This window comes from Notamacropus eugenii, chromosome 7 (genome assembly GCF_028372415.1).
Source record: "Notamacropus eugenii isolate mMacEug1 chromosome 7, mMacEug1.pri_v2, whole genome shotgun sequence".
Lineage (NCBI taxonomy): Eukaryota > Metazoa > Chordata > Mammalia > Diprotodontia > Macropodidae > Notamacropus > Notamacropus eugenii.
The window spans coordinates 87,654,200-87,667,636 of NC_092878.1; the positions used below are offsets into that span (position 1 = coordinate 87,654,200).

The 13,437-nt window shown below is 38.9% G+C and overlaps 1 protein-coding gene across 2 annotated transcripts in view; it reads left to right on the forward strand.

The window, feature by feature from the left end:
- Positions 1-13,437, forward strand: part of GALNT7 (polypeptide N-acetylgalactosaminyltransferase 7) — a 197,346-nt gene that overhangs the window by 92,273 nt on the left and 91,636 nt on the right. For both annotated transcript variants that reach the window (XM_072622927.1, XM_072622926.1), the window contains exon 2: positions 10,136-10,596. In XM_072622927.1, the coding sequence (XP_072479028.1) occupies positions 10,136-10,596 (461 nt within the window). The remainder of the gene's footprint in view (positions 1-10,135; positions 10,597-13,437) is intronic.

Below are 13,437 nucleotides of genomic sequence, written 5' to 3' on the forward strand. Positions count from 1 at the left end.
CACTGAAGTGTTGAGTTCAAGTATTGGCTTACATAGAGAAAACAAATGAAAAATCATTTATTAAGCCCTTACTATGTCATGACTAGGCTGGGGGTACAAGTAGAAGAGTATATAACTTTTTTGGTGAAGGGAGCAGAAGCAGAAGAACAATTTATATAATAATAACAATCCTGTAAAAATAACCTTGAAAGACTAGGAGCTGTGACCAATACATTGATCAGTCATCATTCCAGAGGACCCAGTGTTTCACAGATAACGCACAGGAGACACTAGAGTTTTCATTCTCCAGCCTCTAACAGGTTCACTCCTGATCTAGTCAGACAGGCAGATGGCTTCAGAGGGGTTAATATCTGCTTTATTCTAATCTAGTCTTCTCAAAGAGTTGTAGGAGAACCAGCTCCTACAGCATTCCCTAATCACCCTTCTGGCAGGGACCAGTGAAAAGGGGGGGGCAACTACCCTCACATCTTGATGGGGTCAATCTAAACAGGCACACTTGTGCACTCCTCTAAATCCCCTCAAGCCTCAGTGGGGGCCAGTTGAGGCACACACAGATTCCTCATACTTTTTCCCTGATGAATTCCCTCCTCACTCACTGTCCAATGCCCACTTACTTTTATAGGTCAACAGACAAGTCATCTTGCCAACAGTAGCCTCACAGGTTAACTTTAGCAATATCATCATTCTGCGCAAGCATATTAAATAATACATTATGTCACCCCTTATCTCACGATGCAGCCTCAGTAGGACTGTCTGTCACTATGATTCTAAGAACCACTATCTAGAATCCTTGAAACTATTCTGGGACCTGGAGACTAGACATTCTCATGGCCATGGATCCTGAGAAACTAACTCTAAGAAGAGTAACAAAATCCTCCAAGATAAAATTGTACTACCCAATTCCTGAAATAAAGATGATGGTCTCACTGCAGATTCACACACACACATTATGATCTTTATTTGTGTATATACATATATACACACATAGGTATGCCATACACACACACACACACATATATACACATATATTTTTAACGTGGTCAATATGGGAATTCATTATGTTTGAATATTTATGGATGTATATATATGTTTCTAACTATTGTTTTTCTTGTTTTCTCTATGGGAGGTAAAAGAAGTGGTAGGAGGGGGGAAATGCAGGCTTGATAAGATTTTTTTTTTTTAATAAGCTTCTTGAGAATAGCAGGACTATTTTGCTTTTTTTAGCTCTTAGCCCAGTATCTGGTACACAGTAAATTCTTAATAAAGGCTGTTTTATTCATTCACTTATCTTAAACTTATGAAGTTAAATTCTGAGCCCAAGAACAATGCTTTTGATCTATAGCTATTAAAATTTATCTTATTAACTCTGTCCTGTTATTCTAGCTTTTAATAAATATTGTTGAAATCTTGATATTCGGTATCTCATTTATCTGTTGGCTTAGTAACCCTGTCAAAAAAGAAAATGAGGTAAATGAATCTATACTGGATGAAACATGCTGGCAGTTAGGGGTCATCACTTTAAATATTCACAAATTGTCTTTTTTTAATAGTATTTTAATTCTATAATAGATCCATTATCTCACTGATGCGGATATTCTCTCCAGTGATACATGCTGTATCTTTGTCAGCATCCCCACATAGCACAGCACTGTGTACTGCATAGACCAGTGGTGGTTCAATGAGATCATAATTCCATGGCAGTGTTGATATGGGGACTCCTAATGTAATCTAATGATAAATAGTCTAATGATGCAGCCTGATTCTCATTATGTCTTCCCATAAATCCTCAACAGAAGATCTACTCAGTGTGTGGGGAGAGATTATTTCCATAAATCATAGGCAGGTTATAAGTATTTTATCTTTTTTTGCATGTGTATTCAAAGGTACCTTTCCCCCATCTGTTTTGACCATTGATCTGAAACTACTCATAAAAGCTAATTACTTGATTGATTTACATTTTCCCCATCTGTTTGACCATTAATTTGAAACTACTGATGAAAGCTTGATTTTATTACTCTTCCAGTTACCCATTAAAATAACAATATATTAACCTAGAACCACTTCCTGTTGGCCTTGGAATACACCAAGTGTGTTTCCGCCATTGGTTTCCATATATCACGGGTCAGCATACGAGATTAAATGGGAATTTGAGGGGAGTTTTGCAGAAGCTACAGACAACACATGAAAGCTAGCAGATAACAGAAAAAGCTTAGAAACTCAGAAATGCATAAAATATATGTATAGTATTATATAGTAATCAATCCAGATTTTACAATAAGGTACTGTAAACACCCCATAAAACAAAAAGAAAACAATTCTGACTTCTTCTCTGATTCAAAGGGAGGGCCAAAAATTTTAGGTGGATTTTCCAAATTGGGGAGGGGATGACCACATCCCTAACCCCCTCAATGTGGAAGTGATAACTGTAATCCATTTATGTTATTCCTAATTCTGCTTTGCTTAAGCAACTAGGTGGTACAGTGGATAAAGAACTAGGGTTGGAATGAGGAAGACCTGAATTTAAATTCAACCTCCAACCCTTACTAGCTGGGTGACCATGGGCAAGTTACTTAACCTCTAACCTCTGTTTGCTTCAGTTTCCTCCACTGGAAAATGGGGATAATAATGCATCTATCTCCCAGGGTTATAGGGAAGATCAAATGAGATCATAATTTCAAAGCATAGTGCCTTGCAAATAATAAGTGATGGGGTGGTGGGACCCCAAAAGCTTTATGGCTTTTTTCATATCTCTCTGGAAGCTTCCCGATCTCTCCATATGCCCCTGCCCTGTAAGAAAATTTTCCTTTGTTGCAGAACAAGTGCAGGCCCAACCCTGTAATTCCTTAGATAAAGGACAGATACAGGGGTGCCTGACCCAAGGACTCTCTCTTGCATCAGATCCCCAAGGCCCATGTCTCTGACAACTACCTCAATGTCTATTATCAACAAAGTGAAATAACTCCCTACATTCACCCATTCGTAGATCACTGACACCTGCTCCCAAGACACCTGGATCCCTAGATTACCTAATTAGGATCCATGGCATTCCTTTCCCATGCTCCTTTTCTTTATAAGCTCTAGAGTCACCCCAATTAGGTTGCAAATTCTCTGAAGATAACTTCACCCACTACTATTGGCATTACAATAAACTGCCTCTTGACAGAAAGATGGCTTGAGTGTGTGAATTGGTTCCAGGTGACTCTGCCTTGGCATTCTCAGGGTCCCAGCATTCCAAACCTCATCAATAAAGTACTATTGAAACATGTTATTATTATTGTTAATATTATTGTTAAGTCAATACTAGAACAACTTTAATTCTCTACATGCATTCTTAGTTATGGTGAAGGAAGCAGCCCAAAATCATAGGATTTGGAAAAGGAGGTGAAAGGTACCCTGAAACTAAAAATTTATTAGCAGTGATTCACAAATATAGATAAGTCATAGTGGACTATATTTCATATTTGCAAAAGCTTCCCAGTTTCTTTTCCTCCAATCCCCCTTGGCTTCAATTTTTATATTTGTAAAAGTAATGGTCCTGGGCTTTAGGATGCATAGAACTGTTTTCTGTAGATGACTCTATTGTCTTTAAATACAACGTGCCCCTGTTTTAAGAAAACTACACTCAACGTGTGAGCCTTCAAATTTACAAACACAGATTGCAGATTTTGCTATTTAGCCACTGAGGGCATCTGGATGTGAATTTTGTTGGTTTATGTCACCACATGTGTATTCTAAGGCTGTCATCTCAAAGAGTCCTAGCTTGTTGCAACTCTGATAAATATTTCATATATGGTGACTATGCAGTTACTTTTCCTTATAGGAACATGACTTTATATCCAAGCTTACTTAATAGTTAGGGCCTGGTGTACCTTTCAAGTTTGTCACCTTTCTATTGGTTTCAGCCCTTCCGCAGAAACAGGGAAACTTGTGAGACATAGAGCTCAGTTGACTAGCACCAATTCTCTGGTTTTTAAGCATAATGACCCAGTTGAAATGGACTACCTAGTCCAGCCCTATGATTTTTATAGTGTAGCAGTTGTTTCCTATTGCTTAGCGTAAAACATAAACTCCTGTTAGAATCTAAATCCGTGTAAGCTAGCCCCAACCTGTGATCCCAATGAGGTTTTAACAAACTCCATTGGACATTTCTCCACCTTTTGACCAGAAAGCCAGCGTAGTGTCCCATACAAATGAACCTAGAAAGTAAGGACCTAGTTTTGGGAATCCAAGGTGACACATCAAGGGTCTATGTTGAGCCTAGAGTTGTCTTGAACATTCCTACCCATAATCCATTGCACCTTTAAGATTAAGACATGGCAACAGCAACGACCACAGCGCGTGAGAGTTTTTTCTAGTAGACTTGGAACTTCATAGCAATGCAAGGACTTAAAAAAAAAATTCCCAGTGGTCTTCTAAGGCAAAATGCCCTCCACATCCAGGGAAAGAACTATGAAAGTCAGTTGCAGAATGTAGCAGTTCATTTTTTTATGTGTGTATTATGTTCTGGTTTGTTATATGATTTCTCCCATTCATTTTAATTCTTCTATACAGCATGACTATGGAAAATATATTTAATAAGAATGTATGTGTAGATCCTATATAGAACTGTATGCCATCTTGGGGAGGGAGGGGGGAGGTATGGGGTAGGTAGGGGGAAAAAAATCTAAGTTATATGGTAGTGATTGTAGAACACTAAAAATAAATAAAATTAATAAAATTAAAAAAAAGTGATTGGATGCCAGGGTGAGAAGAGATGGCAACATGGCAACAGGGGTTGTCTGCCAGCCTCAGGCAAGGACTTGGCAATGTAAGCATTTGATCAACTTCAATCACTGTCATAAAGCAAAAATAAAGCAAAACAAAAAAATCCCTTAAAAAAAAATTAAGACATGGCAGACCTCAGGTTCAGTGAGTGCAGACTTTGCTTAGTTTCTTTTGCCTCTCCTAACTCTTCTATTCATTATGCCCAGAGTACCAACTCCTTTAGTTAAAAGCTACTGAATCAGCAGAAGGAACTGGAGAGAAGATGCAGACAACAGCTTTATTTATGGAAAAGATCATTTGGGGTTCACATTTTTTGAGCTGGGGAGACAGGTTTGTCCTTAACATTCCCTGGTCATATGGAATCTTGTAAATAGAATACATATTATTCAGTAGTGGCCATTTTTGAAATGCTGAATGCCAAGAAAGTGATTCTTGAAGGGAACCAGGGGCTTTCCATAAGCCTTCCATTAAGTTCATTGCCCACATTTTGCTTATTGTTGTAGTTTGCTTACTGCCCTAAATCTGATTAAGCCAGTGATGCTTACACGATCTCCAAGGACCATTTTTCTAAATCCCTTTGAGGTCATATCACTCCTTTAAAAGCCTAGCTATCTTGGGGAAATATTATAAACAATTTAATTTTATTTTAACTTTGTAAGAGGGTGAGGCTGTGCTGAGTAGCCTGACCTAACCACCATCTGCTTAGAAGTGATATTATTTTCCAGTATATTTCCACTCCATGAATAGGCTGACCTTGGAAGATCATCCAGTGATTCTCTTTTCTATCCCTAGTCAGTTGGGTTTTGTTGAATTTGGCTGCAGAATGAGACAGCTGGACTTTATAGATGGACCACATTTCAATAGATCGTATTTTGATTATTATTATTATTTTACTTTTATTCATTTATTATTAGACTTAATTACCATTCAGAGATTATGCATATTCTTATGGTTTGGGGGAGAAGTTTGGAATCCATTCTTTTATCATGGTTATCTTAAGAATTCCTTAATGTGAAAGTCTAGCATGGTGATTCTTAATTGACTTCAATCAGATTGTCATTTTATATAATTAGAAAATGTGATTTCTTCAGTGTGGGTACTTTCTCCAGTGAAGGAGATTGCAAACCATATGTGTCTACCCATCCTTCCCTGCTCTTGCCTGTATAAATCCTTCCAGTACATCTAGCTAGATATGCTAGCTAGATACCTTCTTCTCTTCTTGGCATTTCATAGAAAGGATACAGATGAGCTTGTAGGAATAGGATCCATTGGGTATCACTCATTCTTCCTGCTCATCTGGCCCTGCTTTTTTCCTGGTCCTATATTTTTTCCAGTGATAACCTTTTGTTATTCAGTTGTTTCCATCATGTCCAACTCTTTGTGACCATATTTTGGGTTTTCTTGGCAAAGATACTGGAGTGGTTTGCTGTTTCCTTCTCCAGCTTATGTTACAGATGAGGAAACTGAGGCAAATAAGATTTTAAGTGACTTATCACATAGCTCATAAGAGTCTGAGGCTGGATTTGAACTTAGGAAGATGAGTTTTCCTGACTTCAGGCTCTTTGCTTTATCCACTGCTCCCCTAGCTGCCCCAAGACAACTTTTACACTATATTCTGGAATAAGTATTCTCTTGTAATGTGCTGTTCTCCATTGCCCTTTGGGTGAGCTTCAGTTCATCACTCAACAAAAATTTATTAAATCACTACAGTGTGTGAAGCAGATCTTATCATTGATAGAGCTTGGAAGCCAGAAAGATCTTTCCTGCCTCTGACAAATACTAGCCACATGGTCCTGGGTGAATCACTTGAACTCTGAGTGCTTGAGGACTTTCTATAATAAGACTACATTTAAGGGAAGTAGAAAACGGTTTCTCCTGTGGCAGGCAGCTCCTTATACCCAAGAAATCACAAATTTATTTCTTGTTCCTACTATGTGCTAGGCACTGAGAATCCAAAAACAGAAACAAAATAATCCCAACATACACATAAATATATGTCAGTGTCAATATATAGCCATTTCTTTGAGGGGGAGAGGAAAGGAACATTAACAGCTGGTCAGAATTAGGAGTCCAGATTTTGGTCCTTCTGAGACTATAGAATTATATGATTCATAGAGACAAAACACTACAGAAAAATATTCCTGTTAAAAAAGATGCTTACAGGCGGAAGTTTTGGGGTGATTAAGAGAACTCTGTGCAATTTCCCAAAGGCAATCAATCTGGCCCCCACTTTTCTTCTTCACTTTGGCACTCTGAGGTCCAGCTTCAGATTATGATATGCAGTTGGATGGACAATCCAGAGTGACCATCCATTAATACCTATTCCTCAGGCCCTGAGAATATTTGTTAAATAATAGCATTTATTATGTAATTTATATGATAATGACAATCATAGCTAACATTTATATAGTGCCTACTATGTACTGGGTACTTTGTTAAGCACTTTGTAAACATTATCTGATTAGGTCCTCAAAAAACCCTGGGAGGTAGGTGCTACTATTATTCTCATTTAACAGATGAAGAAACTGAGGCATTTAACTGCAGCTAAATGATTTGCCCATAGTCACTCATCTAGTAAGTGTCTAAGGCTAGATTTGAACTCAAGGTTTCCTGACTCATGACCTGGCAGTCTATCTGCCAAACCACCTAATAACATTTGAGAGGTCATATTGTGTGACTAGATATCTGTTCTCAGAGCCAGGAAGACTTGGGTGATGGGTTAGAGCATTGGGTTTGGTGTCATGAAGACCGGAATCCAGATCCTGCCTCAGATACTTACTAGTTGTATGACCCTGAGCAAGTCACTTGAATTCTCAGACCCCACCCTCCACCTCCCCGAACTCTGAATCCATAATCCTGTGACCCTTTAGGTCCTGCCTTTGACACATATTAGCTCTGTGACTGGGCAAATCGCTTAACTTCTTAGTTCCCCAGGCAACTCTCTTCGGTGCAGAGAAGGTACCAGTCTCTCTTGGCAGACTCCCCACAATAGGTAATTCTCTTGTGAACTCCCTCTACGAACGAATTCCCAGAGCCAGTGTCTATCCTAGACTGTGTGCTAAAACTCAGCGTGGAGCAGCAATGTCAAACTCAACTAGCAGTTGAGCCACTAATCCATGCATAAGGATCTAGTTCTAAAATGTGATAATCACAATTGTACTGTTTTTTATTTTCTTAAATATTTCCCAATTATTTTTTAATCTGATTGGGGCCTCCCTGGAGAGTGTTATTTGAGGGCGTCCTGCAGGCAACCAGACCAGCCTGTTTGATATTTCTGGTGCAGAGCACAAGATGTTAACTTATTTCAGGTTTCCACTAACCTATGATATTTTCAGAATACTCTGATAGAGTTTCTCGTGGTTTGGAATTTAGAACTGTCCTATTCTCTCTACTTCCTGTCTTTCTAACAGCACACAGAACAAGTCTTAGGAATTAAAGATCTTCAAGAAGAGATCAAAATGCTTTTATATGTAATATAGGAAAACATGGACTTTGATCAACAAGATTCTACTATTATCATTTTCTCTTCTCATTGCTCCATAGCATAGCCATGGAGGTCTGGAATTGGAGTCAGGAGACTTGAGTTCAAGAACAGTTATATTCATCATTATTCATATTTTTGACAGGCAGTACAGTATAGTGAATAAAGGTGACTTGGGAGTCAAGAAGTTCAGGGTTCAGATTCTGTCTTTGACACACACTGATTGCTTGACCTTGGGCAAGTCACTTAACTTGATAGTGCTTCAGGGAACTCTGTAAGACCATAAATTGTAGTGTAAGCTCTCCTCTGAATAGGTAGAGAGAATTTCCTAGCTAGGCAATCCTTACACCAATGAAATCTCTGTTCTAATCCAAACCCAATCATTTTCATAGAACTCTTTTAAGATCTGCCAATGCACATATTGGCTATGGGATCATGACCAAGGTACTTAACCACCTTGAAACCCAATTTCCTCACCTGTAAAATGGAAATTAATAATACTTTTTCCTATTTATCCCCACAGAGTTGCTGTGAGGAAAGGGCTCCATAAGCCTTAAAGAGTTCTATAAATGTGAGCTGATGTGGTTATCCCAGCCCCTCAAACAGACCTGGTCTGCTCCCTTATGCAAAGTATCCAGTGCTCTGGAAATTACTTTTTTCTTTAAATGAAATATGCTACAACTCCAGATCAGAGTTTCAGATTTACTGCTGTATTTGCTTCTGGGGTGCAGTAGGGGACAAGGTTTGGGGAAGGGAGAGAAGAATGTGTCTTAATACAGTATATCAAGGGAATCATCTCAATGCAAAGCAAAATCTTGGACCAGTTTTGCATCTTCCCATTCTTAGGTAGGATCATTACTACCCCAAGGTAGCAGTATGGTCTGTAACACACTTAAAAGTTCTATCTATGTCTTTCTCTTCTCCAGTTACTCTCATTTTCATATTCCCTTGGAATCATTTCTGGATTACTAGTGGAACAGAATTCCTGCATGTTATTGTACCATATGATCGAAGAACCCCTTCCTAAAAGCTTTGTCTTTTTTAGCTAATAGCTGCTTTTAGCCCCTAAGAGGCAGATGGAGAAGGATATAAGGTCAAACTTGATCAGCCAGCATCTCAATCTTAAACACAATTCTGAGGGTCTTCCCTGGTCATCGTGCCACAGTACAAAGGGAACAGGAGAGAACTGTAAGGCAGCCTTCACTGAATGCCACTGTACTTAACCATTTGAACTACTGCTGCCTCTTGAAAGGTATCAACATTGTGGTTCCTAAATCATGATTTATAAGCCAAACCCTCCAAACTGAGCTGGTTAGAGCCATTAGGATCTCTTTTGTTGAGTAGGAAAATACTGACTCAGGTCCACTGAATACAAACCCCTACCTGAGTCACCCATCATTCTAGGCATGCAGCCAGCCAGCCTAGTGATAGATGATACTTAATACAGCTGCCACCAGGCTGCTTTATCATAGCAGAGAAGTTTTATTTATCATATGCTGGACTGGCAGAGAAACTACATCCTGAGTAACACAACCTGTTTTTAAGTTTTCATTTTCCTTTGCCTTAGTACCCTCACTGTTTAGGGTCTTAATTATTTGTTTCCTTCAGAAATTCAAGACAAGAAGCTAAGTTCATGAAACAGAGTAATATAAGAAGATGCTCCTGTCTATTTAACATGGAGAGGGAATTTTATAAGGAAATAGTGTCTTCATTTATATTTCCCAACTTAAAAGATACCTTCCAGTGGAGTGGTTCTCATGAATGAACTGTTTTGGATTCACTCTTTACACTATTCTATCATTGCCTCTGTTTGCTTTCTTTAAACATGAAAATTAGTTTCATAAATTCTGCCTGATGTACTCACCGTATACCTTTTTCCCTTTTGTATAGGAAGACAGAGACGCCAATGCTCCTATCCTTAACAGAGGAAGCAATGAATTAGCTCCTGGAGGTGACAGATTCAAACCTGTGGTACCTTGGCCCCACGTGGAAGGGGTAGAAGTGGACTTGGAGTCTATTAGAAGAAAAAACAAAGCCAAAAATGACCAAGAGCATCAGGCTGGAGGTGTCAATCAGCAAAATGCCCTCCAGAGACAGTATCTCACTTTTAAGCCTCAGACACTTACCTACAATGAACCTGTGCTCCGCCCAGGCATCATTGGTAATTTTGAACCCAAAGAGCCTGAACCTCATGGTGTTCTTGGTGGGCCTGGAGAGGAAGCAAAGCCATATGTTTTGGGACCAGACTACAAAGAGTCTATTCATGCCAGCATTAAAGAGTTTGGATTTAACATGGTGGCAAGCGATATGATCTCTCTAGACCGCAGCATCAACGACTTGCGACAGGAAGAGTAAGCAGATGCCCTCTTACTATTCTGATTGGGAGTGGTTTGGTTTGGAGTTTGCAAAGGCATAGATTTTTCTTTTATAAGGGAAGATATTCATTTCTTTCAAAGGGACTAGTTGGGCCTCTGGTAGTTCAAAGTGGTGGCTCTCTGGAGATGGGGGTAGGCGAACGGGGATATGCTTTATAATTTTTTAGATTCCTAATTAAGGGTTCAGTTAAGATTTCCAGGGGTCATGTATATTCCTACTAACTAGAGACTTATTTAACTTTCTAGTACTATTTTCCCTGACCTTTTCAGTAGTGTTTTCTTTATCTTCTTTCTCTCAGTAATCTCCTCTCCTCTAGCATCTGGTATTTTTTGCTTTAAAAACAAAAACAAAAGCAAAAAACCCTGATCTAGTCATTTTCCTCCATGATCTATGGTCTTTCTGGTTTCCTTTTGTAGATGTTTACAGTTTGCCATCTGTTTATCTGTATTCTTCCTCTCTTTGTCCAGTTTCATTTATTGGACTCTGCTAGAACCCTTAGTTTAGGACAAATTGGATAAAGCCTTATTCTTGCGTCATTTGCCCTGTGACTTAGTAAAAAGAGTGATGTACTTCAAGTCCAAAGACCTTACTTGGTTCAGAAATCCCCCCTACCCCTTCATCCACCTATTGGGCAGGTTATTTCACCTTTTTAAGCCTCAGTTTCCCTATCTGTAAAAGGAACATAATTCTATTTGCATTACCTACATCCTGTCTGTTGTGAAGAATCAGAGACATTGATGCCTCTGAAAGGATTTCACCACAACAGTGCACTGTGTCTGTGTGAGTTCTGTGAGCATTCCTCCTATTTGCTCTCCTCATCTCAGTCTTGCAAGGAGAAATCACAAGGGATGGTGTTGGCCTTGTCTCTTAAGTAGAATTTACATTATCACAGATTTTCAAAGTATAGAATGTATATAGTACTAATGATTTGATCTGAGGTCACATCCTGCCTCTGACTCATACTAGCTGTGTATGTTGTCCCTTTAGCCTTTCTAAGTATCTAACCTCATTCATTTTACAGATAGGTTTCTCTGTGGGAGGTTGGATTAGATGGCATCTGAGGTCCTTCCAAACTTTAAATCTGTGACCCTTCTGTAATTTCCTCCTTTTAAAAATCAGAACAGTAAAATTTTGATTTCTTTTAACATTTGATGTTATTATTCCATTTGTTCCCCGTGTTATCATTTAAGAGGATATCAGGGCCACTGTTCACCAATAATTAAGGGAAATCTTCAGACTTTGTCTCCTGTTCAGTCATCAAGATGTATGAGGATTTTTTACATTAGTACCTTCACATTCTCCCTTAACTACATTTTGTAATTCCCAGCAGCCTTTTTTTGGAATCTGGATTCTTAACAGAGCTTTCTTTCTTTGGGAAACCCTTGGGGAAAGGACAGACCTTTTCCCCTTCTTAACACTGAGGTTATTTAGAAAGAACAATTTTGAAAACATCATAGTGGCTACTCTACATTGTTCATAAGTCACAACAAGAAAGATCATAAGAGCATGTTTTTAAAACAAACATTCAGAAAGAAGACAACCAGCTCTTTCGGACTGTGAATTGGCAGGAGAATGTGCACATTAACCACCCTTTCTGACTTTGGGCAATCTGTATTCAGTTTAGTGAATGTCCATCATCTTCCTTTCAAACACTCACCAAGGACAGAATTCCATGGAATGCACAGGTATGCAGACCATCAGTGGCCCTCAGGACTGGCCTTGGTGGTTGCTTGGCTAGAGAAGGTGAGTGTTTTTCACCTTGTTATCTTGCTACCATTATACTGAAACAACCATCCATAAGATTCCAATGCCAAGTTTTGGGTTGCTTTCCCAGCTGTGGCATCTGACACCGCGGCTAGCTTGTTTGCTACTGTGACTGTGCTTTTGTCTTTTCAGATGAGTGTTCTCTACCCTCAAAAACCGGTACAGAATTGCCCAGCTGCTCGCTTGATACATTGCAGTTGTGAATTACACTCACTGAGTAATTTACTGGCTGTTGATTGCTTATTAAGAGGATTGAATGACGATTTTTGGAAGGAGCTATGTCCAGGTCTTTTTCTAAAGTGGGCTGAGCCAAAAATGACTTCACTTACTTTACCATTTTCTACAAAATTTCTTGTGTTTTCTTCTTGTATAATTAGAAGTTTAGGGCTCTTCCCTCCCCACCACCTTCCTGTGAATGGATGCTTTAGAAACACAGATTTTCTTTGCACATTTCTTCTTCAAAAAAGTCACAAAATCAAAGGTATATAATCTCAAGCCTTTGTTTTGAATTTTTTAAAAGATGAAATAGTCATGACTTCCCATTGAATTAAATATTTAACTTTTTCTACTATCTCAAAGACAGCAGGTCATAGAATATCATTGGTTCATAGCTTTGGAGCTGGAAGGGACCTTTGAGGATCTGAGAGAACTTTGAAGAAGCCAAGTGTTACATACATCATAGATTTAGACAAGAAAGCATTTTAGAGGCCGTATCCTCTAAACGCTTCCTTGTAGAGATGATGAAGCTGAGCCATGGGCAAGTTAAGGGACTTGTCCAAGGTCAACTAGCTAATAAATACTGAATTTGACATGGTTCAGTGTCCTGTCCACTAAAAACCATGCTTCTAAGAATAAAAATAATAGCAATCATAATAAGCACTTTAAAATTCACAAAGCACACTACAAATGTCTGATTTTATCCTCACAACAATCCAGAGAATGGTAAGGTGCTAACCCAGTTTTACAGATGAAGAAACTGAGGCCGGTAGGTCAAATGATTTGTCCAGGGTCTCATAGCTAATGCGTCTCTGAGATCAAATTTGAACCCAGGG